This window comes from Photinus pyralis, unplaced genomic scaffold (genome assembly GCF_008802855.1).
Source record: "Photinus pyralis isolate 1611_PpyrPB1 unplaced genomic scaffold, Ppyr1.3 Ppyr1.4_LG2, whole genome shotgun sequence".
Lineage (NCBI taxonomy): Eukaryota > Metazoa > Arthropoda > Insecta > Coleoptera > Lampyridae > Photinus > Photinus pyralis.
The window spans coordinates 47409274-47435812 of record NW_022170403.1 but is presented as its reverse complement, the minus strand read 5'-3'; the positions used below and the strand labels follow the sequence as shown (position 1 = coordinate 47435812).

Sequence of the window (26539 nt, the reverse complement as noted above, 5' to 3'; positions counted from 1 at the left end):
CTTTTATCAATAATCCCCACACCTCTATTAATCTATCTTTGATAGGACAGATGAATGCAATATAATAATTTAATTAGCAAATACATGTGTATGTGGAGTTACTGTTTAATTAAATATTTGTTTTGGGCTGATTGTTGTAATAATAATTATACATTTCAAGTGATAGTTACGGACTAAGTACTATGAATTTCAAATGACAAATGGCTACTAATCCTAGTTACAGTATTGTGAAAAACTACACATAATTTAACAATAAATTTACAATGGCACTAAGATAGAAATAATGTCACAATAGTTACTAATAAAGGTTTTTTTTTGCTTCTTGGGTATTTTCTAAGGCCAAAGCGGGTGCTGGTGTTATAGTGCTTCAAATGATATACTTTTGTTATAGTGATTTATTAACTTCGCTTCTTTACCGATTCTTTTGACTTTTGGTAAATTAAGACCGAAAAAAACCTTTATCATGAAACATACCTAAGATATGTAACACTTTTATAAGAATGTGACTTTTTCAGTAATTATACAACTATATATTTCAGGGGACGCTTGATTATTTTACAAAATGACAGTAAAAAAATGATATATACACTTTCCAACACTTCTTTACGTTGATGAGGGCGTTGAATTTCTACTTCGATTACTCATCATTAAATATATCTTCTAATAATTGCTTTGTAATTGTACGGTGTGGTCGTGATGGATCAAGTTTTGGTCTTCCATAAAGTCTTGCATTAATTACGTACAACCTAAAAAGTAAATAGTTTCATGATTCATGGAACCATCTTCGATCTTCCTGTAATTATGTTAATAGCTCTCGTGTTTAATAACAATGAAAGTATTTAAATGTCCTTGTTTATATCTAAATTGTGGTTTACCTCGTACTGAGATCGCATCTTACATTAAACCACCAATCGCAAGCAAACACCGCTTGATTAAATTGGGTACCATTCGGGCAAAGGAATGAGGTTTGTCTTCCATCAATGTCACAGTAATGCCATGTTTGACACCTAGTGTCAGGATCTGCGAAAAATCCAGGATAAGGCTGGTCATCGCAGTAGAAATTCGTGTATGGCACAACGCCCAGAACTGGATAATCCGTGCCAGGTCGACCTAAAAATCATTTCAGTTAAATATGGTGTAGGTTTGTAACATTATTTAAGCAAGTTCAATATTTGTGAGATTTTTTAGACATTGTAAGCAATTTTCATTATGCTGGGCGATAATTCTTCGTGTAAATTGTTACGTGAGAGTGCTTGTAGAGGCCCTGAAGGTCTTATTATTAAACAATTCCTAATATGTGCCTCCAATGTTTCTTAATTATTTCCACATAACTTTATTAAAGCATAGCGTGACGTGCGAATTCTTAAATATTTAATCCTGAGATTTACGAAATATCTGATTTGATCAAAATTGAGATATACCTTGAAATGAGATGAGAGAACGAAAATAGAAAAAGAGATCCCAATCTCAACAACTATTTCCAGGTGTATTATTAACAACCATTCTTTACCCTATCAAGTAAAATAATGAGGATTCCATAAGTTTATTTTAATTATTTTCTGCTTCAGGTGCAGCAGCAGACTTTTGAGCTACCGGAGAAAGTTAATGTTGTTATATTAGGTATACTTACACAAAAGATGTAACAGTTATATAACAAATGGAAAGTAGAGAGATTTAAGAAATTATAAACACCCAATTGTAATAATTGCGCTTATCCTTGTTTGATCATAACAAATGTCTATCTAGAGGTGCTCCCAAAAAATGTAAATAGAGCAGCAGGATGAAGTTGAGTGAATTTAGTGCAGGTACTTATGTTACGCACTAATAAAATCGAGATATTAGGTATTTAGACCTCTCTAACATAGTTTCATAAAAAATAACAGGAGGCAAAGTATCGAGATTTCGATTTTAATTATCTAATCATTTGCGTGCTTTTATGAATTCATAATAACACTAGTGCTTTTATGAAAGCCGTAATGCCATCCAATTGGCCATGCCAAATCTGTCATAATGACATCGTCCTAGATTAAAGTTGTGAATAGAATAAATATAACGATAAATAATAGACCGCTGGCGTTGGAAGATAGCGTGAATAATTTGGACCTTACCATGGACCCAGACTTGCGTTTCGATAATCATGTTTCAAAATGTTTGCGAAGCGGTTATGCAAGTCTAAAACTTATTTTTTCTATTTCGGTGTCACAATGATGATTTTGTACAACTGTTTTCGGCCAAAAACAGTTGTACAAAGACAGTGATTATGGTCGTTTTTTTTGGTAACTCATCTCTTAAGTTGGCAGTTACTAGTTAGTACAAGTAGGTACTTCGTTGGGTACTTCCATGTTTGAACTTCAAAATGTCAGTCTTACTACGCTGCCAACCTAAAACTTAACGGCATAAAAAGTTCCCAACATAAAACATGACAGTTCTAATGTTCCCTATAGTTTCTGATAATGATTTTTTTAAATTAAATTAAAGCACCGAAGATAGTCGTATTACAATAGGTCGCAGGGATAATATTTGGAATTAGAAGACGAGAACGTAGATAAATTGGTTGAGCTCGGGTGGTTGAATATGAAAAATCGTCGCCTCTTGCATGCCGCGGCCTTATTCCACAGTATCATAAAAATAAAACACCCTCTTACTTGTACGAGAAAATTAATTTTCGAACAGACGTGCACAATCTTAATTTGAGGTTCAAGGGATTGTTAACACCTCCGATTCATAAAACACAAGCTTTCAAGAAATCTTTCACCTATTACGCATTTGTATAATGAACTACCCGTGAACCTTAAATCGCTTTCCCTAAAAACATTCAAAACCACTATTCACAAAGATCTGCTCCGGGTACAAACAAATGCAGCTTAAGTAAGGGCTCCATTTCTAAATATTTATACCGGTAAGACTGGTACACCTAATTGGACGCAACTTATATGTATCTCTTTTTATCTTTATCTTTTCTCATACTCTATACTCATTTTTATAATGTAATTTTCTTCTTTTTTCGTGAATCAGAATCTTAGACCATATAGTACATGGACTACTAATTGTAACTAAAATATGGTCAAGGTCTCAAGGACATCGCCTGGGTATGTGAGTCGCAGGGTAAACGAATCTGTCCGAAGCTGTCCGATTAGAAACGATTTCACACTGTCAACCTATAAATTAACAAACGTCAATTAATTAATCGCCTAGATATGCCTTTAGTTTACCCTGAGATTCACATACCCACGACTACAGTTCCCTCTATCCGTGACCACCCATTTTGTATTGAAAGCATAGGGTTAATAGCAGTCCATGTAATGGTCTAAGATCGGAATTCAAAATAGCAAGGTTAAGTGGAAGAACAGATGGTATTATCTTATTGTCAATCTGAACTTCGCCTTGAACTAACTTTTTCTTTTGCTCATTTTCTTTCTTTTAATAAATAAAGGCAATATTATTATTATATTATACGGAGGTCGCTCCAAAATTTTCTGCACACTATGAAAAAAATGACTCAGAAAATTTAGAAAAACTATTTTATTGTTTTTATAAGTCGGGACTATAAGGTGGACGGTTCGGAAACTTTACCTTTTCTAAAAACACCATTGTTTTCATTTCTGGGCGCATTGCACGAGCTATTTCGAAAACCTGAACGTTATTAATGAGTTAATGACTCTTGTGTAACTAAAATCACTCGGCTACGCCTGGTGAATTGAATGTTACACGGGTTTCATTATGACGTTATAAACGAACTTGTATCATTAATAAATATACACCTATTTTGACGACTACCGAAAAGTACCATTTTCGATTTATCAGGGTTCAATAGGAATCTACATCTACATAATACTTATAATGGTGACGTTATCAGTAAGTTGTTTATTTATTTTTGACAATGCTGTAGGTGATTATGAATATGAATTTCAGATCTATATCAATCTCATTTGCATCAGCTAAAAAGGAAACCAAAACAACAAGGAAGCAAACTTCTGATAAATAAGTACAATATTAGCTGCAAGGCGCGTTTAGAAAGAGAAATAATTGAAAAATAAAATGAAAATTTGGAATATTAAACAGTTACATGTTGTGACCACGCATCTCACATTAGATCTGATCCGAAAAAACCCTATAACGCAATGGTGCATGCAAATTCTTTTTCTTTTGTGAATATTGGAATAGTTATTTGTACAATTTTTAGAAGAAAGTGTTTTTCAACTCTCGTCTAATTGACACACTTCTCAAGTTTTACATATAATTTTTCTGAAACTAAATCAAAATTGAAACATTTAATTACCGTATGCAATAATGAAGTGTGCACATAGCAATCTAGATGCGGGTATGTTTCAATTTTAAATGTCATAACATTAACGCAGCAATTGTTTTTACTTTTCTCACTAGAGATGAAAATCACATTTTGTTCACCCTTTTTAGAGACTAAAGTAGTTGTTTCTAAAGTGGTTTTAGAAAAGATAAAAATGCTTATATTTCTATGGGCGAAATATCTTTTTCAATTAGGTTGGTTCTCTTCCTACATACTTGCAATAATGTCAAAGATCTATTTACCTAAATCTATAAAACCATACTGTACCTGGAATTGATTTTCCGAGTTCTAAGTACTCTTGCACCGAGGGACTCAGGAAACCCAGTGGTACTCTGCTGCTACTCAATTCGTTATTTCTTTCATCCGTGTAATCATCGTCTAGGTCGTTTTCAGCCGGATGTCTTGGTGCCCTTGGCCTTTTTGTTCTTGTATTTTGCTCTGATCCATCTATGAACAAAAAGTGAATATAAATTAGAATGGTTTCTACTAATTAAATAGGTAATTCGGTTATAATTTATTATCTGTAACATTACTTAATTAAAGTGGAAAATAATGCACGTCCTCTTTCTAACTCTACATTCTGCGTAGGTAACTGTAACCTAACTGCATTTGTGGTTTGCATAACTTTTGCAATTATGCCCAAGTATGCAATCTCCCGTTTCCTATTTTAATTACTTAAGTGCATATCGGTTTCTAGCGAGTACAGTTGAGATACCTACACAAAATGCTTGGAAGTTTGGTCTCCTGCGGATTATGGAGACAAATGATACATTTTTACAGCAATAAATACTGTACCTATGTACAAACCGCTAGTAGACCTTCACCACGTAAAATGGTAGTCGGTCTCGTCTTGCCTTTCTATTTTATGTTCTTAAACGGTTAATATGGAAGACGATATCATTCAATGTCAAAGTCGTGACTAATACAGATCGGAGATTAATCACATCCCAGTTACATTATTTGCAACTGACAAGTACCGTCCCAATTAAACTTACTATATTGGAATTGAAAGTGAATTTGAACGTGTAGGTAATCAAAGGTCAATAGTAAAAAGACATGTCAAGTGCTTTCGTTCTCACCGGAAAGGCGCAATATTAACATATAATTATGCAAATAATGTATTGGGGCCTTAAGAATTATTTAACAATCACTTCCCGTTTCGGTGGGATATTTGCAATGTTTTGCATTATGTAGATTGTAGATTATTGCGATACATTTTAGCGGTGCGTGCTCTCCTACTTAACCCAGTTAGAACTAAATGAAAGATAATTTTAATTAATTCCCCAAGAAAATTAAAAACTACCCGTTTTAAGAAAATGAATGTCATTATTATAGATTAGAATTAAATGATTGAGAGATTTTGATGGTCTAACTAAGATAAGATTGGATAATGTTTGCTTACATAATGCTCTTTGTTTATTAACTCTGGAAGTTGTATACAGTACGTGACTGGAACGAAACTGCCAGGAAGAATAACATACACAATTTTGCAATAAGTTAATACCGAAACAGATTTTTCTAGATTTCATTTAGTATCACAGATCATTTGGTAGTGTCATTGAGTATTTAACTCAACGGTAGTATGCAGTTAAGATTTGTCTACATATTGAAGAAACGCATCTTTCTACCTAGTTTCATTGCTGAAATTGATGGTTATGTCTTCTTAAGGCAAGGTAGAGGTGCTAGAGGAGTAGGTGAAGGGATTTATATTAAATCACATTTTAACTTCAGAATTATTTCTATTGACTATTATGAAAGTTTTGAACAACTATGGGTATGTATCATGAATAAAAATAAGGTGATGTTTGTTTTAGGAGTTGTTTATAGGCCACCCCAAGGTAATGTACTTACATTTTTAAATGATTTTGAAGAAGTTTTTAGCGTAATTTGTCCTATGAGTGAAATTGCCTAGGGGATTTTAATATTGATTTATTTAAAAAGGATGATATTAACACGGTACAGTACTGCTCCATGTTAAGTGCGTTAGGCCTGCATCAAATTGTCAAAGACCCCACCAGAATCTCTAAATTATCTTGTACATTAATAGATCATATTCTTGTGACCGATCTTGATCGCAATTTCATCAAACACATTTCCTTCAGCGGGAAAGACAGCGAATATTATTCCAATTCCCAAGAGTAACAATCTGCTAAGCTACAAAGACCTTAGGCCCATTAGCATTCTTCCCACTTTGTCAAAAATCCTCGAAAAGGTAATGAAAGAACAGTTCGTAGAGTACTTGGAGAGGTTTAACTTACTACCATCGACGCAGTCGGGTTTTAGGAAGAGTTATAGCTGCGCTACAGCGCTTCTTAATATAACGGACGATATAATTCGAGCAACTGATGCAAATCAACTTACGGGGGTAGTGCTATTGGACTTCAGTAAGGCCTTTGATACGATTAGTCACAAACTTCTTTCATCCGTTCTGATTAATTCTTATTTGTCAGATAGACAACAACGCGTTGTTGTCAACAACAAAACCTCTAATGTGGAACGTATTTTGCGTGGCGTCCCTCAAGGGTCTATTCTGGGTCCCCTGCTGTATAGTATCTATTCCAGCAGCATTTGTAATGGATTACGTTATTGCAAATTCCACCAATATGCTGATGATACTCAGATTTATTGCTCTTTTACATTGAATTAAACTAATACAGCCGTAAATCAAATTAATGCAGACTTGAATACCTTATCTGAAACTGCATCAGTATTAATCCATCCAAATCAGTGGTAATGTTATTTGGTCGCCAGCTAGCAAGGACTCGTTCAAAATCCCACATTAAAATATTCTTCCCGAGATTCTTCCTCTTGTAGATGAAGTCAAAAATCTAGGGCTGTTACTAGACTCCGACTTAAGGTTTAAAGGACATATTAATTCCTGTATACGTAAAGCGTATTCCACGTTGAGGAAGTTGTATCCTAGCAGGAACTTGTTATCCATACAGACAAAAACTTATCTAACGGACTCTCTAATAGAGTCATTTTAATTACTGTGATGTGGTTTATGGGGCGTGCATTGATTCCTTAACGGCCAGTAGGGTGCAAAGAGTTCAAAACTCTTGCTTAAGGTTCGTTTATGGGATTAGGCGCATGCACCACATATCAGGCAAGTTTAGAGACTCCGGCTGGCTCAATATGAACCTTCGAAGACGCCTACATGTTGCAGTGCTGTACCATAAAGTCATCACTACCCAAATACCGCCATATTTAGCTGAACGGTTACGTTATCGAAGCAGTCTTCATAATTTAAACCTTAGACACAGAGGCCTATTAACAATTCCTGACCATAAAACATCGTATTTCAATAGATCATTCTCATACAATGTAGCTAAGGTTTATAATATTCCATTCCACCACTCCTCAAGCACTTATCTGTTATTCCATTTAAGTATCATCTTAAAGATTGGCTGCGAAAACAAATTTAACAAATTTGTAGTTATGTAATCATGCCACCTGATTAACTTTAATGAATTACTGTTTTTTTTTTCTTCTGAGACAATGAGAAATTTAGTTTTATATATCTGTTATTGTCCGGGCTGCATGGAAAAGAACAGAGCTTATAAGCACTGAATGCAGTCCTTTTTCCTTTTTTTTCGTGTTGTAATTGGATGTGTTATAAGAAAACGAGGAAATAAAGTTTATTATTATTATTATTATTATTATTATTATTATTATTATTGTTATGGTCGGTGTATCTTGTGAGAACTCAGTTCTAGCCTGGTTAACTAATCGCACGGATTAAAATCAAGTAACGATTAGTGTCTGTGTCTGGTGAAGTTATGTAGGGTCATTGGAAATCTAGAGATTATTATATTATTATTATTAAATCTCCTGATGATGAAAAAGTGTGCTGAAGACCTAAATTGTGGTAAAGTTTTTAGTAACTATCTTCTGGGACACAGTCTGTCGGTACCCCAAATATGAGTATAATTTACTTAGCAGGTACCGTCGTTGTAACCCAGACATTCCTTTTCTCTTTGTGACTTTTCGCGCGTATTTGTAACTTTGAATCTGAATTCCACGCAACGATTGCGACACAATCAAGGCCGTTATTTTAACGTCGTTGAACACATTAGATTAGATTCACAGGCAGAGTTGGACTGGGTCAAGCATAGAGTGACCCGGTGACCCAGTTGACCCGGTGACCCAGCTTGACCCAGTGACCCAGTTTGGCCCGGTGACCCAGCTTGACCCGGTGACCCAGCTTGACCCAGTGACCCATCTTGACCCAGCTTTACTCAGTGACCCGTCTTGACCCGGTGGCCCAGTAATTAAATTATTGTTAGGTATCATCCAAAACAATTTCAAGTAACTTTTAATTTAAAAAAAAACTTCCTCAATAATATTCGGCAACAAGCACGTAGCCCAATTTCATAAAATAGAACTAATACTTAAAAAAATCAAATGCATTTGTTGATAGTTTGTAGTCAAGTAGTCAATGAAAGTATTTACAGAGAAGATTTATTTGGATTAAGCTAACTAGAGAAAAAAATTAAATATGAATGAACACCTGTAAGCAAACTGGTAAGCCCTGAAGCAAAGAAATAAGATATTATTCTAATACAATTCGGGACATGGAAAGTTTTTTACGGCAGTATTAAAGCAAACATAACAGAAATGGCAGTTGTCAAGCAATCGAGTATTATTTTCAACAAACCAGCATTTCATTTATTTCATAATCTGTACACTTGAACCGAGGGCACTGACTTAACTGCGTTGTTCGATCAAACTAGGTTACTGGATCGAATTGGGTCGCTGGGTCTAACTGAAAAGAGTATGACGTGACCCAGCGACCCAGTTTAATTTAGTGACCCAGTTGACCCAGTGACCCAGTCCAACTCTGTTTACAGGTGGTTAAAAACTATCCAAAACGAATTGTTAGATGTAATGTCAATTTATTAACAGGAATATTAAAAGAAAATCAATCTGCATTCATTAGCAAATGATTGTTCATTATTCGATATATGTGTTTCATTGACAAATTTACGTCAAATCGAGCAAAAAATCTAAATTATCCCTGAGAGCAGCTTCAGACTGCATGGTAATTTTTATTTTCTTTTTTATATAATTTTAAATGGTTTTGTCAAAGTTCATGATTAAAACTTCTATATGACTATTTTCTTTCGTATTTTTCGAGATTTTTTTGGGTAGCCTTCTCCAAATATTTATTAGAACGTTCATCTTCTAATAATGCAGAAATGTTTTGAAAAAAAATTTGATGGCATTATGTTACAACCTTAAAATTTATAAACAACACAGCAAATTCGTCAAATCGTGCACCTCTATCGTGCTATTCTAAACATTGATAATATTGGGAATTTTTTTCCTTACATCCCTCATCTTAAAATAATCCCTAATAGGCGTGTTGTAATATTTGAAGTATTTTTTCTTTTAGAGAATTCGGTATGGCCCCTTTGAATATGAACCGATTTGAATTAAATATCGTGAATCAACACTTTTCCATTTAATAAATTTGATCTCACTTTTGAAGGTGTTTCATTACTTCCACCATACCTAATTAAGTGTTGAATTCGAAATTTAGCCAATTAATTCACTGGAAATTAAACATATTTCCTCTTCGATGTGTTTCTCTTCTTCAGACATTGTTTCATCGATAGGGGATAAAAAATATGCATTGATATTTTCCTATGCTTTTTTATAACGGATTTGGTAATCAACATTGGTGGGTCATGTTATATAACATAAAAATTTAGACAAAGTCGAGGCTGGAAGTTTTGAATTTTCATTGAAAATATGAGTCAATGGACGAGTGTCTAAATACAGAATAAATTTTTGCCCATAATATGTACCTAATATAATTTCTTTTAAAACAATACTATTGGCAAAGCTTCCCAGGCCCCACTGTCAAATTGACCGTACTTATAGTTTATTTCTAATGCTATATTATTGATCTTGATATGAATTTAATATAGGTTTTCAACATAATCTGTAGTGAGAAACCAGTTATAGGGAGTTTGGGTTGAATTTTATCAAACCTAGTAGGTAAAATTTGAAATACATGATCCAGGAACGTCCTAATAAATGAGGAGGCAACATTTCAACAACTCCAATTAGTACTTCTTTAGATTTTATATTTCTGTGTATTGAGCTTCTACTTTGGTTACCTCAATTGCTCATTTCCGTTTCGGCTAAAAAAAAGTGTTAAACTTTCCGCCTAAGATAATGCCCCTAATGGCACCGCCAAGACAGAGAAAGTATTCTGGCACCTTCGCTAAAACATATTTTGCGAAAGTTGGTCCAAAGTTAACTTGCACTAAAAACTAAACATACCTAACGTGATTGCGTGAACTTACTAATGCACTAACAAACCTAATTTCATAATTACATTTTGCCAGCAAATTAAATTCTCTTGGTATGTTATGCTTCCAGAGGTTTGCACCAAGTTACCGCCCGGGGTACGAAAGTTCTGGTAAACTACCCTCCTTTCCCGGCACGTGAAACATCCCTGTATATTTCGAAAAATTCCTAATTTAGTAAAATACTACCCGATCCTTTACAACATACATGTTAACCTGAGATTAAAAATGAATCCATAAGGGGAGTGCATGCGAGAGCGCATCGGAGGTTATGCCCCACCTTTATTATCAGCTGGCCGCGGATTTATAGGATCTACAAAAAAAGGTAAATACTAATACTGTTGAAAATTTTCTTCTCTTTATTTTCATATACGAGTATTTTTTACGCAAAAACGATAGTTATTGAGTTATTTTGCGATAAAACACGAAATGGTCCCATTTTTTTGGTCAAGCTGAAAAAAATATACTTCTGGACCGAATTTTAGGAATAAATTTATATGGTGTTGATCATGACGATAAAACGAAGCGATTGACAAAAAAATCTTCCCTAGGAATTTTGTCAGCAAAAATATCTCTGACGCTCGGACTAATAAACATTTCTGTATTTTCATGACATTTTCTATGGCATTTAACTACATTTTTGCATTTCCACTCGCATTTCCATGACATTTCTCAACATTTCTACCGTTTCATAATGCTAGCATTTCCATATTTCCGCAGCATTTTCGTACTAATTTCCTTTAGTGTGTAGTGAGCATAATGCTTTAAATAAAATTGTGAAATTTATTTACTATACCGTAAAACGTTCGTTCCTGTATAAGATAATAAAAATTACCTTTTTAGGTAATAGTTGCGTATATCTTGGGCATTATTGAATTAATTTTATATACTATTACAATTAGTATTTGGAAATAGTACTTATACAGGTACATTTTTATGATGCACCATGAAGTGATGAATTATGTGAAAGTAAAATACTTGCGTGAAGTTTGACGTGCCATAAGAATCGATGTGGTAGAAATCAATGTACCTACACTGTCGCTCATTAAAAGTATGTTAGTGACGACCATTTATCAAAATCATTTTACAACACGTACCGATCGTGAAGCTATTTTAATCGTAATACTTTGTATATTATTCATATTACGTAGTCCGTTGGCAATAATAAATAAGTAGAAACCGACGAAAGAATAAGTAAAAGGTATAAAGACGTTTCAAAACAATAGGAAGTAAGAATTATTACCCAATCCACTCATACATCCAAAATGCATAAATCCCGTAGTTAAACATTTTTAACGCGCTGCAGATCTCGGTACTTTGAGATTATATAATTTAATTTCCTAGCATAGTTTATTGTTTTATAATTGAGTCGCGTGTTATAAACAAGGCTGTGTGATGAAATAATTAATGAAAGTCATTCACACGGAAATTTGTAAGTAGAATTATGTTGCATTTGCAGTTAAGACAGAGATTGACACGTGCCAAATGTAACATTATGTACATACTTACCTACCTACTTATAAAAGCAATATTAGGAAAGTTTATGAACACAGTATTCCTAAATTGTCAAATTGGCGTACCTTTAAACATTGGGCAAAATTTTAAAATATGATCTTCTCTAATTTTATCTGCACCTTACTGTTGAAATTTTCGACCAAATGTTTAGTTGGTGTTTCCCCAAAAAGACCCTATTTGCGCTTAAGTACTAAAAACACCAAGAGCATATTTTGCCGAATTGCGTTTATGTGCGATTAATACACTCCATTAATATTCGACCAATCGTCGACAATCGCTGAGCTGCAGCGATTGTTTCAAATTCTAACCAATCAGACGATTTTTTAAGTGATTAAAAGCTAGGTAGATTTTATCAGCGATAAAAATGCTTGTAGGCATGCTTAAAATATCGTGGTTGTGAAATTTACTGTCTTGTATTCTACCTAAAATACACACGATCTTGGTTTTAAATCAGAATAATTTTATTTTTAATTCATTCAAATTTTGTTTCCTCCTGGAAAAGCTCTTCATCAAAAGCGTAAGATAAAATCGCTCCAGTTATCACGCTTTTAATGTGTAGTTTTTTCCGTTGCAATAAAACTTTCGTGTAAAAATAAAATTATCCAATTAAAAATCAAGCCCCAAAAAATAGTAATAATTATGTATTATGATACGATACGATACAGAAAATATCCCAGAATAATCCGTATCCGTCATGATTAACCATTGCTTTTTTGTCAGACAAGAACTAGTTGGTAGGTACAACCATTGAACAGTACGTGTTCATGTCTGTGCATCCCATCCCGGCGACGTACACCCCGGCAGCACGGATTTTTCCCGAGTCCTCGTGCTCTACCGAGTCTATACGTTTTACCGAGTCCTATAGAACGCATGCGTTCGTTGCTACAGCTGATTTTACTATTTACGTTGCTCGTTTATGACAACCAAGTTGGTTCAGGCTCAGTTTAATGAAAGACAATAGATATTAATATTACGAGCAATAATTTGAAATTTGTAAGGGCATTATGAAATGATGCGTTGTGTACATTTCAGGTACGTCGGTGTAATTAACCCCACTTGTCATAGCAGAGTGCTGGAGCTCGGATTTTAAAATGAAATGACATTCGGCTGGTCGATTACGGCTTTTTTTCATAGATTCCATTGTCCCACAATGACGTCGCTTGATATGGCAGGAAATTATTTACTCGCCAATAATTCACTTTTTTTTTGTTTTTGGTCCGTACCAGTAATTACAAATTCCAAGAAAGAGGTTTCATCGTCAATCGGCGCATTTTGTTCTTGTGAAAGGTTTTTTGGAACCATTTTCGCACAGACTTCTTCCATTCCCAATGCATTACAGTTGTATGAATGGGTTATCTGATTCAAATTCCCTGGACCTTCAATCAATCTGACTGGAACAAAAAGTAACTTTACTAGAAAAATGATTACGGACGCGTGCGTATGACATGTCCACCTACCGCTCCAGGGTTGCTATAGCAACCGCTTTGGGGGTCTATTGTACTATATAGTCTAAGGGGTCTATTCTGTATATTGTCGTTAACAAACGATATCGTAATGGTAACGATTTGATCTTGAACGACAGTTAAATTCCGTATCACTGTCATATGTTATATGTTATACAGAATTAACAGAATAGAGAAAGTCGTTACCGAACGATATTCGCTATGTAACAACAACGTTATGCGTTAGGTAATAGGCCCCTACTCCCTAGTCTCGTTACTTAATTTACGTACTTCGTACAGCCGCGTGCGATACTTATTTGGCCACCCGGGACATTCGCTAAGGCGGTAACCAATAAAAAGTAAGTATACTTTTCGTAGTATACCGCAGTGGAATAAGCCGAAATAGTTATTTGTACAACTAGGTTTGAAAGTTCTAACAACCGCGAAAACCTCAAAACAAGTAGAATAAAGTACATTCATAAATAGACTTCATAAATTGTACACGTGCGACAGATATGAATGACTGAAATGTAATACAGCATAATGCGAACTAAAACACGTCAAATTAATTGATGTTGAAAAACTAATAGTCAACATAATGCATAAATACTGTACTAATTAAACGAACGCATGCTTCCATATTCATACATGCTCGAACACGAGAGCAATTGAGACTATAGATATGCACTCATCATATTACTGTATAATTTACTTCCCTGTCGTATAAAACGCCCACCGTAGTAGAACTAGAAAGTATTATTCAAATCACATCACAAATGAAAACTGTCGTGTGTTATTTATTCGCTCAATATTGTGTTGGACAGTTCGACAGACGGACGGACGAACAGAAAGTCCAAAATCATAAATTGGCTTTTTGTGCTCGTTAATTATTGCTCAATTTTTTGTTGGGCGTTTCTGTCTTATTTTTCAAGAAATAAAATATGGTTTATACTTTATACTTGGAACAATTTCTCAGTCTGCGCAGGTGTATTTCAAGACTTATTTCTTGACAGAATGTTGCCAGTTGACAGGGATTTTGAAAGAACATAATAACAATAATATGAAGTAGTTAATTAATTAATTAGAATTAGTGAAACCACAGCAATGAGTTTTGAAAATAAACGCTATTGTTTTAACATGCATTGTATGAAGAACTCGATGAACAATAATTAATGACATCACGACAATTCCTTTTGAAAACATTTTGTGATTCTGAAAAGAACCGATTGTGATGTTTGTTATGATTGTTTGAACTCATTAATTATTATTGTTTTCAATTGTTACAAAACGGCCACCATAATTAGTTAACGCTTAATTACCACAAAAAAAATTGGTCTTTATGAAGAAACTGTGAAGCAAGCTGGATCTGGATGGTAACTATTCTACCCCTGAAATTGCTGTTACCCAGTTGCCTTTATTCGTGTATGACATTTTACAATAGCAAAAAAAATTGCAATAACTCTTCCTCCTATGACGCAAAATTTCATCCCAGTCGCTCAAAAGGGTAAAATGATTCCTGAACAATTATAGTGGCCAAGGGAAAACCCGGGAAAAAATTTGCATCAGTTCGTATCGAAATGTCGGCATACTGTTCAGAAAAATGCAAAGAAAAATGTTGAGCAATTTTTGAAAATTTAATAATGGTGCAAAAATGCTTATATTATTGCATACAAATTATAAACATTTTTTGTTGTGTCAACAACCTCATGTACCTAAACGTTATTTCGGTCACCACCAACACCAAGAAATAATGACAGGACACCCTGTATATTTGACTCTGACAATATTTGATTTAGTGTAAATCTGGAAGATTATCTACGAATAAGCACAGAGTTGGTTTATTGTAGTTGAATTTGTTATCTCAGTGTCTATTTTTCCTTTTAGAATTGTTTGTAATTGTGCATTATTTTTCTGTTTAAATTTTATCGTTTTTGTAAATTGTTTATTTAGATTTGTGTATTTCATTGTAAAACGTGAAATTACGTCTGAAAAGGGACATCTGGTCGTTTGCGATAAGGAGATTTTTCCGACGAAATTTATCTAACGCACGTTTTTATCGCTATTAAGAGATAACGAAGAGATGCAGGTGTGATGTGCTCGGTATTTCGACGTAAGTGGGGACGTTTGGCACGTTCCGTCGAAGCTGGCGTTATCAAGTGCAATTGTGATTGCCGGTATTTTTGAAAATCCAGAAGAAGAATTATTTTGTAATGGATGTTCCTTTAAATACTTACTGGAGGCGGAGTAAAAAACGCCGCTACTGCGGTTGCTAGTTTTTGCGATGGTAAAAGAGCGTATACATTTTTTGTTTATGCTCATTTATTGGACCCTAGTTGTTTTGTCGAAGACACAGTTCGTCGGTTTCGAAATAAAGCGTGTAGAAGTTAAGCAATCTTAAAAAAAGATTTAAGTCATCCTCAAGTGAAGTATAACTCTCGCCAGGAAAGATTGCCGGTCACAGCACACCTTGTGTCCAGAGTTGGACTGGGTCAAGCATAGAGTGACCCAGTGACCAGGTGACCCAGTTAGTTTACTGACCCGGTGACCCAGTGACCCCGGTGACCCAGCTTGACCCGGTGACCCAGTTTGACCCTGTAGCCCAGCTTGACCCAGTGACCCATCTTGACCCAGCTTTACTCAGTGACCCGTCTTGACCCAGTAATTAAATTATTGTTAGGTATCATCCAAAACAATTTCAAGTAACTTTTAATTTAAAAAAAAACTTCCTCAATAATATTCGCCATCAAGCACTTAGCCCAATTTCATTCAAGAGAACTAATACCTAAAAAAATCAAATGCATTTGTTTATAGTTTGTAGTCAAGTAGTCAATGAAAGTATTTAGAGAAAAGATTTATTTGGATTAAGCTAACTAGTAGAAAAAAATTAAATGTGAATGAACACCTGTAAGCAAACTGGTAAGCCCTGAAGCAAAGAAACGAAGGAGGGAACTGTTTAGAAATAACATTATTCTAATACAATTCGGGACATGGAAAGTTTTTTACGGCAGTATTAAAGCAAACATCACAGAAATGGCAGTTGTCAAGCAATCGAGTATTATTTTCAACAAACCAGCATTTCATTTATTTCATAATCTGTACACTTGAACCGAGGGCACTGACTTAACTGCGTTATTCGATCAAACTAGGTTACTGGGTCGAATTGGGTCTCCGTGTGAAATTAGGTCGCTGGGTCAAACTGGGTCACTGGGTCTAACTGAAAAGAGTATGACGTGACCCAGTGACCCAGTTTAATTTAGTGACCCAGGTGACCTAGTTGACCCAGTGACCCAGTCCAACTCTGCTTGTGTCGATTTATAATCTTTATTTTTCTTTAAGATGCGAGCGATTTCCGGAATACGTTCGTGCCAATGTTGACTGAAAAGTCTTTTTGTTTAACATTGACATGATACTTTCCCGGAAGTCGCTCACATCTTTAGAAAAACATAGATTGTACACCGGGATCAAGTGTTCTGTGATCGGCAATCTTTTCTGGCGAGAGATTTAGTAAAAATTTGTGGAAAGTTTTAAAAACTGTTTGTCCGTATTCAGAAAAAGTTAATTGGAGTGTGAGTAAACAAAGCAGATGTCTGCTTAGTGCAAGTTGAAAAGTTTCTACCGTCCGAGCAGGCACCAAAAATGTTTCATCTTATTTATATCTTATAGTCCGTTAGAGTCATTGAGTTCCGTTTAATAAAGAAAACGTGAAGTGTAAATATTGACGCTTCACAGCAACACTGACTGCAGGTACGAACTAAAAGGAAAACGAGGTGCCGGAAAAGTCGAGACGCCCACTATTGGGGTGATTGCTTAGAGCTACGGGGAGGGCTACTTCGAAAACCCCCTTACAGAAGTATTGAATTGATCATGTTGTAGACAACCTAAGTGACCAGTTTCCGGCATTTTATAGAAATATTAGAAAATAGTGTTTCGATTATGTACTTCAATGGGTTGCTGAAAATTTTATTTGCGCCACTGAACATCTCTACAATTTTTCTCTCTTGACATTTTTTCTTAAAATCCTTAGTTTTAGAGTTATTAAGAAAAATTTCAAAAAAGGTAGATTTTATCCCACTTAGGGGTGGTTTTGGGGTGACGGACTCAACGCCTCGGCGCTGGGGTTTCAGAGGGTGTTTAGACCCTTAAAGCAAAGTACCTCGCCAAATTTCAACGTGCGCTAATGGGCTTAATATATTGGATGCATTTAAGAAAGAATAAAAGTAAAACTTGTTCCCACGAGTTCCCATATTATAAATATAAAAATTCGAGTTATTTTGTAGAAGGTCACGTCATTTATTATAATACTAATCAAACATCAAACGTAAACAAAATTAGAAATATTCACTTTAAAAAAATCAAACGTATATTGAATCATTGATTTGTAGAAGACAGAAATTACACAAGCATATAATGGTAGTTCCTATACTATTCATTATTCCGTAATAACAGTTGTGTACATAACGAAGCGTAACATATACACATTAGCAGCTAATAAACTACATACTAATGCCTTGAAGAAGGTCGCGTGTACTACTTCAGTAGTGTTGACCTCATTTATTTCTTAGTGTTATTGTATGCTGGACCATGACAAGCCAGACAATCATTAGGTTCGTTTTGGGAACTTGATCGGATCACTTTCTATTCTTAATACATGTGATTTACATAGAGTTACAAATCCATTGCAATTACCCGACAAAAAAATGAAAGAAAAACAAAACAAAAATTGAACATGTGCGCCATGGGAAAATGGGTATCAAATCAATCGTCGTCATGGAATATGGATGTGTTCCATAGTGCACGTTTCCGCTTTAGGTAGCCTTACATAATACTTACTTGATTGAATTAAGTAACAGTTATGTGTACCTGCTGTTTTATTTGTAAATTAGGTAATTTGCATAATTGCGGAATTTATAAATCTGATCAAAACATCTGCTTGTGTTTAACGAATATAATTTGAAGCGGAATTTGTGGTGACGCAAATGTGAAGGTAATAATTAGTACCATTTAAAAAAACAAACAGGTTTGAGGTTATAATCAAATTCACTATAGCAAATCGATTATTTGTAGGATTTGGAATATGTAATTGCATCCTCTTATCGTGTTCAGTGTGATGTGTCATCATGACTCAATCAGTCGAATGTTTGGCACACTTTTCTTGGAATAATGAGAACTACTACTACTAAATTATGTCCAAGATCGGACCTTGGGGAACTCCATGTTGTATGTAGATTTTGATCGGAAGTGTAACATAGGATATGTTTCAAAATGTTGATGTTATCCGCGTAATCCAGCTATTCAATGTCAAAATATATATGAGTCATGTATTGTCAATCAAGTCCTTTTTCCCAGGAACATTGTTGATTTGAGATCTTTAGACGACAGCCTAATCAATGGAAAAAATCAATTGTGTGTGACATAAGCTATCAATTACAGTCAAATTGAGTGCCTACTTTATTATAACACGATTCAAGGCAGAGAGAAATAATCGAAACACATTGCCAACCTTTCAGTAATGTTAATACCGTTCACCTAATTAAGATTATAGATGAAATTTAAGGACAATCCATCATAATATTTGTAAAAATTAATAGATTTCCATATACAAGTTAGAAAGGTACCTTGAATTTCCATCAATTTAGTTACAAGCTCGAGGCTAAGACAAAAACGATTGTTAAAAAATTAACTCGTTAAAATTTCTAATAGGTACTTAATTTTGGCCGTTGCTTCAGTGTTATTTGGAGTCGATAACATAGAACAATACAATCTTTCCAGCGAGACTCGAGAGACATGTATTTTTGTAAAAAAATTTGTAAACTTGGTATAGTAATATATAAATATAGGATATATTGTTCACACTATTAGATAACAGCAGTGAGTAATCATTACACACTGGGCATCGCAAATGTGTGCTGAAAGAAAATTGTGATATTTCTTTCCACAGTTATGGATTGGCACATTTTACTTTTATTAGCCTTCTATAGTGAATTAAAAAAAATATTGCCGTGTTGAATGGCAAACGGTCACTAAGCCGCCCACAAAATACCGGTCCAGCTATCTCAAAACAAAACCTTTAAATTTAGAATTGTAATTATTTTCCTCATTGAGGCCCCCTTTCACAATGACAAATCTCAACGTTGACTTTAAATTAATAATTTGAGAAACTTAGTAGCCTCAACTTCCGAAAATTCTTACACAAATTTTCATTAATACCTGACATAATTCTTGGGCACGAATAGAAAAATCTGGCATAGGTCGCATTTTTTCCGTAAAACATGAAGAAATTAAAACGCCAATGCTAAAAGCAGGAAAAGCATTCAGAGTTTGTTTTTACACGTACCACGCACGCAGGTGTTCGACAGACAATTAAATAAAAATGCTTAATTAATTACTGTTATTAAATAATCCAATCAATGTGGTCGTAACAAATTTGCCATATTCAGACGCACTAAAACTCACACAAACGCACTCGCGGACAGCATCAGGAAACTTCACGTGTCATTGATAAGACTGAACTTGATGACAAAATCTGGCTTGTTGAATTGGAAGACAATATTAATGGCTTTCAGGACGATAGAACACTACACTTTTAACGAGACTTTTAATTTAAAAAAAATGCTTCATTATTCAACAACTTGCTTCGCCGACTTACACACGTACTTACTTTTTCCGAAAACGGACACTTTTAAAATAGTAGATTGTTCTACAAGTAAAGAAAGGTGTTTTAGTGAGTGAACATTTTCACGAGCTGGAAAACCACTTTTCTTACGTGTAGAACATGCTATTTTTTCGTGTACTTCGGATTTAAAAGTAATGAATCCGATTTTAGATCGACAAAGTCTAGTTTAAAATTGTTACTTTTATTTGAAAATATAATCATTTTGCCAACGTTGTGGTCGATGTACTCCATGATCAAATAAATGCCTTCTATCAATTCATGAAGACGTTGACATAAGTAAATATAAGAAGATTATTGCTTTTTAAAACGTCGGCTCGGAGTGAGTATCGAAGCGTTAATAAGGCATGGTGGGTGGCGCTTGCGGAAGCATATGTTCAAGAAAGTATCGCAAATGAAGTGGAAACTTCAAACAGGATTTTCAATTTTCATAATGCTCAACAATTTTCGCAAGTATCAGTCATTGACTCTAATTTGCCGTCAACATCCGGAATCATATCAAGCAATAATTATTGTGTATATCACGATACGTTGCAGCAGTCACCTAGTCCATAGTGCAAGAATAGAAACACTATGCCTAGTCTTACATTTTCTAATAATAATAAATAATTGCACGTGTAATTTTTTTAGTAAGGAGTAAACATTTAAAAAACTCATATGACATTTCATTCTGACAGTTTGATGGGGAAAAGTGCTGCTATCGAGAAAAGTGGCACTTTTCTTTATCGTTTGCGATGGCCCAACGAGAAGTATACAGAGGGCTTTTAGGGTATTAAATTTAGAAATTTCGAAAAATCCTCGAACACGTCAATTTTGTATTCGAGGGGGACAACTTTTGGAATACAAATCACGAACTCAAGTCTTCACCCCTCTACGTAGGGAGCTTAACCCCTAAAATTTTAAATGGAATCCTATGGCAAATGGGACATTATTTGAAAGCCAATTATTACTAATCTGCTTTGCTTTTTAAATTCTATTGATTCTAAATTTCATACCCTAAAGACCCTCTGTATACTTCTCGTTGGGCCACTGTGTATAAAGATGTAATAACATAAACCTTTTATACAATACTGACGAATTACGTTTTCAATACACAGACTGACTGCCAATAGATAAATAAAAGTCCACGCGTTCAGACCGTTGCTAAGGCAAAAGCAAAGAAAACAAGTTAAAAAGTAATCGTAAACGATTTCCAAAAAGCGCATTTCCACTTGTATGCATTTCCCATTTGTAAGATGCAACTTCTGTTAAAATCGTAAAAATCCGGCCACAAATATGAAAGATAGCGTTGCACAAGTGCAATCCATTTTTGACGGGCTACTTTAATTTCTGTTTATAAGAAGAATTCATCTCAATGCTTTTCTAAATAAGAAAGTTGGAACTGCGCATGCGCAAATCTAAATTTTGAAACTAACGTTAGATTTTCCTTTGTTCGAAGCGCCTATGCATCAAATTTCATTTAAATGATGCTTCCATAGAAAAAAAAGTTGGCACTGCGCATGCGCAAAACCAAATTTTGAAACTGGCGTTAGATTTTCATTTATGCCAAGTGCCTATATATCAAATTTCGTTTAAATTCTTCCATAAATAAAAAAGTTTGCAATTCGGTTTATAAATGGCCGAGATGCGAAAAGGGCACTAAGAATTTTGAATCGATTCGACTTTTGTCATTGCGTATTATATGGCTGCAGCTATGTCCATATTGAACTTCATGCAATTCAGTTCATAACTAACGGAGATGTCAAAGCGATCGGACATTAACTAAACAAAGTTATCATTCACACGGACAAATAGAGGAACAGACGGACAGACCAACAGACAGACCACAGCAATACAAAATTATAAACGATCTCTAGGATCGTTAATAAACGGCAAAAGTGTAAAATTAACAATAACTAGTAATAAACGCAGAAAAAATTCCTTCCTTGGTGCAAGCCTCGACCTCATAACGAACCAAATAGCGAAAAAAGTAGAACAATAGCTCTTAAGATAAAGAACTAGTAGTGTCTCAACGAACGAGCCGGAACGAGCGGACGGACGGACGGACAAAGTGGCCACAATAGCGCATTTATTTTTTATTTTTGTGGAAATGCGCTAAAAACCGTCTTCTCGCTGCTCCAGTATTTAAGGAATCGTTGCTCCCCATCTTAACTTTAGAGGGTTTATAATGACCCCAATCGAAAGAAGATTTTTTTTCTCATCTAATGATATACGAATTAGTTCATTTTCAAATGTATTTCTCATTTTATCAAAAATTCGGTAATTAATCCAATTACCAAAATCATGTTGTATCACTCATACTGAATTTGTCTATTTAAATTAAATTGAAGGAAAATAAAAACGATCATTTTATTTTATATAATTAAAGATCGTATATCATTAACTTTTTATTTCTACCGGTTAGAAACAACAAATAAATCGACTGGTCTACATAAAAAATTGACGTGTCCAGATTTACGATAATGTTTAAACACAGTAAATATAATGCTGATGTTACCCTAGAATTATTTAAACAAAAGCAAGAGGTACAGTACATGACAGAAGATACAAGGAAAATCAAATTTAATTTTGTTAGGAGTGTCCAGAGTGTGGCAGATATTTAAAAAAATGGATATTCTCTATTGCATTATTTTCTCTGTACTTAGCGAATAATTTTAGCTCTCTTTTTGAATGTACATACGTACACCCTAACATGTCGAGGTTTCAAACATTAACCAGGCAATATGTCTGTACGTTTGTATGAAGGTCTAAATTAATAAGAGATGAACAATTTGTGCAGTCTACACTACTACAACTAGTCCAGAAGTGTTTTTCCCTTAGTAGATAGATTTAATAACCATCTCATAGAAAAACAGATACTGGTTGTAACCATAGGTTTCCATTCAGAAAACCATTGCGCCAAGTCAAACGGCCATAAACGCAAACGTCATAGCATTTCTTCCTTATGCCGTATCCCTATCCATACGCTTGGCAAACCTCAACAAGCCGCCACAATTCAAACGTCTGGACAGAGTGTTTCACTTGTCTTGTGTAGGTTTGCAAGCGCTTGTAGCCGATCCGTCGAGTGCCGCTTTTTTGTTAAGGCCCTTGTACACGTTCGGCCAATAAGTTAGGCCAACGTGTACAGGACCACTTGGCCTATGTTGTGATTGTCGGCCAGCGTTGGCCTACAAACCGAACGTTGTCGGTTTTTCATTCGCACATCAAAGGATCTGGGCGCGTTTAGAAGGCTCACAAACAGCGTTCACACGTTGGCTTTCAACAGTCTTTTTTTTAAAGGTTATGTTATGCGGCGGTTTCAGTGTTTTATATCGTTTTTAACTTGTGAGGTGATAAGTATTTATCAATTAGGTATTAGTTAGCATCCAGCACCTTCTTTTGAGCCATTTTTTTAAAATCATCTTTGTTTGGTGCACCTTTTTATATAAATTGAAAGCGGTGTACAAATAAATTGCCGCGGCTGCTAAAGTCTCCACATCATCCACATCCATAATCTACAGGACACTCAAAATGAAATCTACACTATAGTCAATGGCCAATGAAAACTGACAACTGAACGTTGGTCACCACCAACTCATTGGCCCAACTAGTTCGCCAAACGTGTACAAGGGCCTTTACAAATCAGGGAATGGCCGCAAACGCTTGCGACGCGTCCACGTTTGTGATTTGTGTTTGGACTTTTGGCAAGTGCCAAGCGTGTGGTTCCGCCATTACAGGCAATGGACTCACGGGAGAGGTAGGGAAAGTTTACTGTTTTGGGCAAGATGTCAGATCCATCAATGATAAAAGTTCCACTACGAAGCCAGCTGTAATTTACCAAATCCCTTTCCCTAATCGGACAAACAGGACGCTCAATAGAGTAAGCTGACTGAATCAGAAGGAATAAGGATTAGATAATCGTAAATTGTAATGTAGTGATTCATTACAAAAAAAACCTAATTTATTAGCTGCGGTTGAATGATCTGTTACCAGATGTTATTATCATTTTCTCTAATTATGTTAAAATTGCATAATTGCGTAGTGTATATTTAAAAAATACCTGAAATTTATCAACTTTTGTCTTGTAACACCATGCCGAAATTGTTTTATCAGTCTGTCTGTGCGACCCACTGATATAAATATAAAACGTGATTTCTAAATGTATGCCACTTATGTTACATACGATGCACACCTTTGATATTTGAGTAGAATTATATGTATTATATTAATTATAATCTCTCTTTCTGCCCTTTCACTTAATCTGTACTAAATAGAATCCATATTCATTTTTCGATTTTGACATAAGTGGGTTAATTGTCTTTTGGATGGTTTCTAAGGGTTTCTTGTTAATTACTAATGTTGTGTGGTAAAGGAAAGTGTGAAGAAACCCATGCTGCGTGACTATATTTTCTCGACATTTAAAAAATGCCGGTAAGCAGTGTATTTGAGGGGCACGGTTTCGTACTTGTTCAAATTTGCATGCGGCTATTTGATAGTATGTACATGCAATATTGTTTACTACTTCATGAATAATTTACTACAGAGACTTCGATTCCATTTAACCGCCGCATTTTCAGGTCAAGAACGCGAATTTGAAATAATTATTGTAACAGAACTTATTTATGCGGTATACTGAAATTATTTATAGGTTGGTATTTTTGAATGATTTCATCTAAAGAAAAAAGAAAGTTTGATGCGGTATTTTCTTTTTTTATCTTTGAAATCCACTTAAGAAAATACACTTTCTCTAAATCGCGATCCAATCCAAGTAAATCCATCTCTTCCGTATATTGTCACATGTCGTTAACAGTATAATAAAAAATAATATTTGTTTACAAACGCTAATGTACGACGGCAATAATTGTTTATAAATAGGACAGCAACTTTTACTTTCAGATTATAATCAACTTCATCTATTACTTACGATTGAAGTTTAATAATTTTTTTGAGCCAAATGAATAGTAATAACGGCTGCATTTTCTTAATTATTTATCTGGATAGTTACTCACCGATAACAATAAAATATCCTAAAATAACTGTCACTGCGTACACTACGTAAGAGGAGTATAACATCATTATAACAATTTCAGCACTGGGTATATTCTCTGCATTTCGCGTTCAACTAGCGTAGCAAGACCTTCGGTAAGTTGGATTGGCCCACTCTGGCCCCTACTGTCTCTCAGAATCCATCACCATCTTAAAAAAAAAATGTTTTTCTCATAATCAAATTTATCCTTCAGACACGGATAATCTCATGTTTTACTGAACACGATTTTTAAATGTACATTAAATCCATAATTGAGATTGCTCATTCGTGTATGTACATATGTGAGGGTTTAGAGTGGATATTGAATTCATTTTTCCTCGATGGTCGGTGACATTTTTTGGATTTATTTAAATCTTATTGGTCACAAAACAAGTTTTTTATTTTGACCACTGTCTTTTGTTTTTCTCATATTCTTTCTTTTTTATTTTGCAAAACATTCTCCCTGCTTTTTTTAACGGAAATACCCATTTTGAAGCACCAGGAATCCGAATCAAACAAAATCTCAATGATCTCGATCTGTCTACCTGTACTCCTGCTAAACGGCTGAGCCGATTGTAAGCAAATTTGGTATACAGAAACAGTTTAGGCACCATAGGGATTTCAATGCTAATTTCTTTATATCCAAATACTTTCTCCCCTAATTAATTTAGAGCAAAGTTGTAAATAGGTTTCTTGTCGCTTGAATAATTCTGCGTTTGTACATGTCCTCATTTATTATTTTTCAATTTGGGAAACCGGAAAAAAAAAATAAATTAGAATACAGTCTTTGCGTAAAATTCTATTTTTTGTTTCAATCATTTGGCGGCACGAGTGATTTATATTTTCTACTAAAATCACTCGTGCTGTAAAATTATCGTAGGTAATTGCACAAGTGCATCAAAATTACCGATAATTTTTTTGAAAGCATGTTGTCTAAAAACTGCATGAGTTTATTTTCATATTTTGGCGAAAGAGCCCGACACCGAAGGTGGAGGGCTCTTTTAACAAAATATGAAAATGACCGAATGCAGTTTTTTACTGACAACATGCTTGAATAAAAAATTATCAGGTTTATTTTGATGCACGAGTGTAATTTAGGGGACTATTCAATTCATCTAACATTTGTCACATTTCAACCAGTGAAATGTCTCGATTTCAAATTGCTGCGCCAATGGGAACGAATTATAGTGATAATTTGCACGTGTGGTATTTCAGCGATAATTTCACGTGTGGTATTTCAGCGACAATTCAATGCGATTATTCAATGACATTTGTCAAACTTCC

General features: G+C 34.7%; 2 protein-coding genes across 5 annotated transcripts in view; one reads left to right on the top strand and one right to left on the bottom strand.

Annotated features, from left to right (window-relative positions):
* Positions 1–26539, top strand: part of LOC116162747 — a 115281-nt gene that overhangs the window by 75173 nt on the left and 13569 nt on the right. The gene's annotated exons all lie outside the window — the stretch shown is intronic.
* Positions 52–25433, bottom strand: LOC116162750. Of its 3 annotated transcripts, XM_031476441.1 has the most exons (5): positions 25239–25433; positions 13362–13529; positions 4574–4753; positions 876–1110; positions 52–746 (listed from the first exon to the last, which is right to left on the bottom strand). In XM_031476441.1, exons 1-5 carry the CDS (start codon positions 25303–25305, stop codon positions 638–640), a joined length of 759 nt encoding a protein of 252 aa, XP_031332301.1. In that variant the 5' UTR covers positions 25306–25433; the 3' UTR covers positions 52–637. The 3 variants fall into 3 exon arrangements, with proteins under 3 accessions (XP_031332301.1, XP_031332302.1, XP_031332303.1); XM_031476442.1 differs by lacking the exon at positions 13362–13529 and having other exon boundaries at positions 25239–25407; XM_031476443.1 differs by lacking the exons at positions 13362–13529; positions 25239–25433 and adding an exon at positions 19788–19809.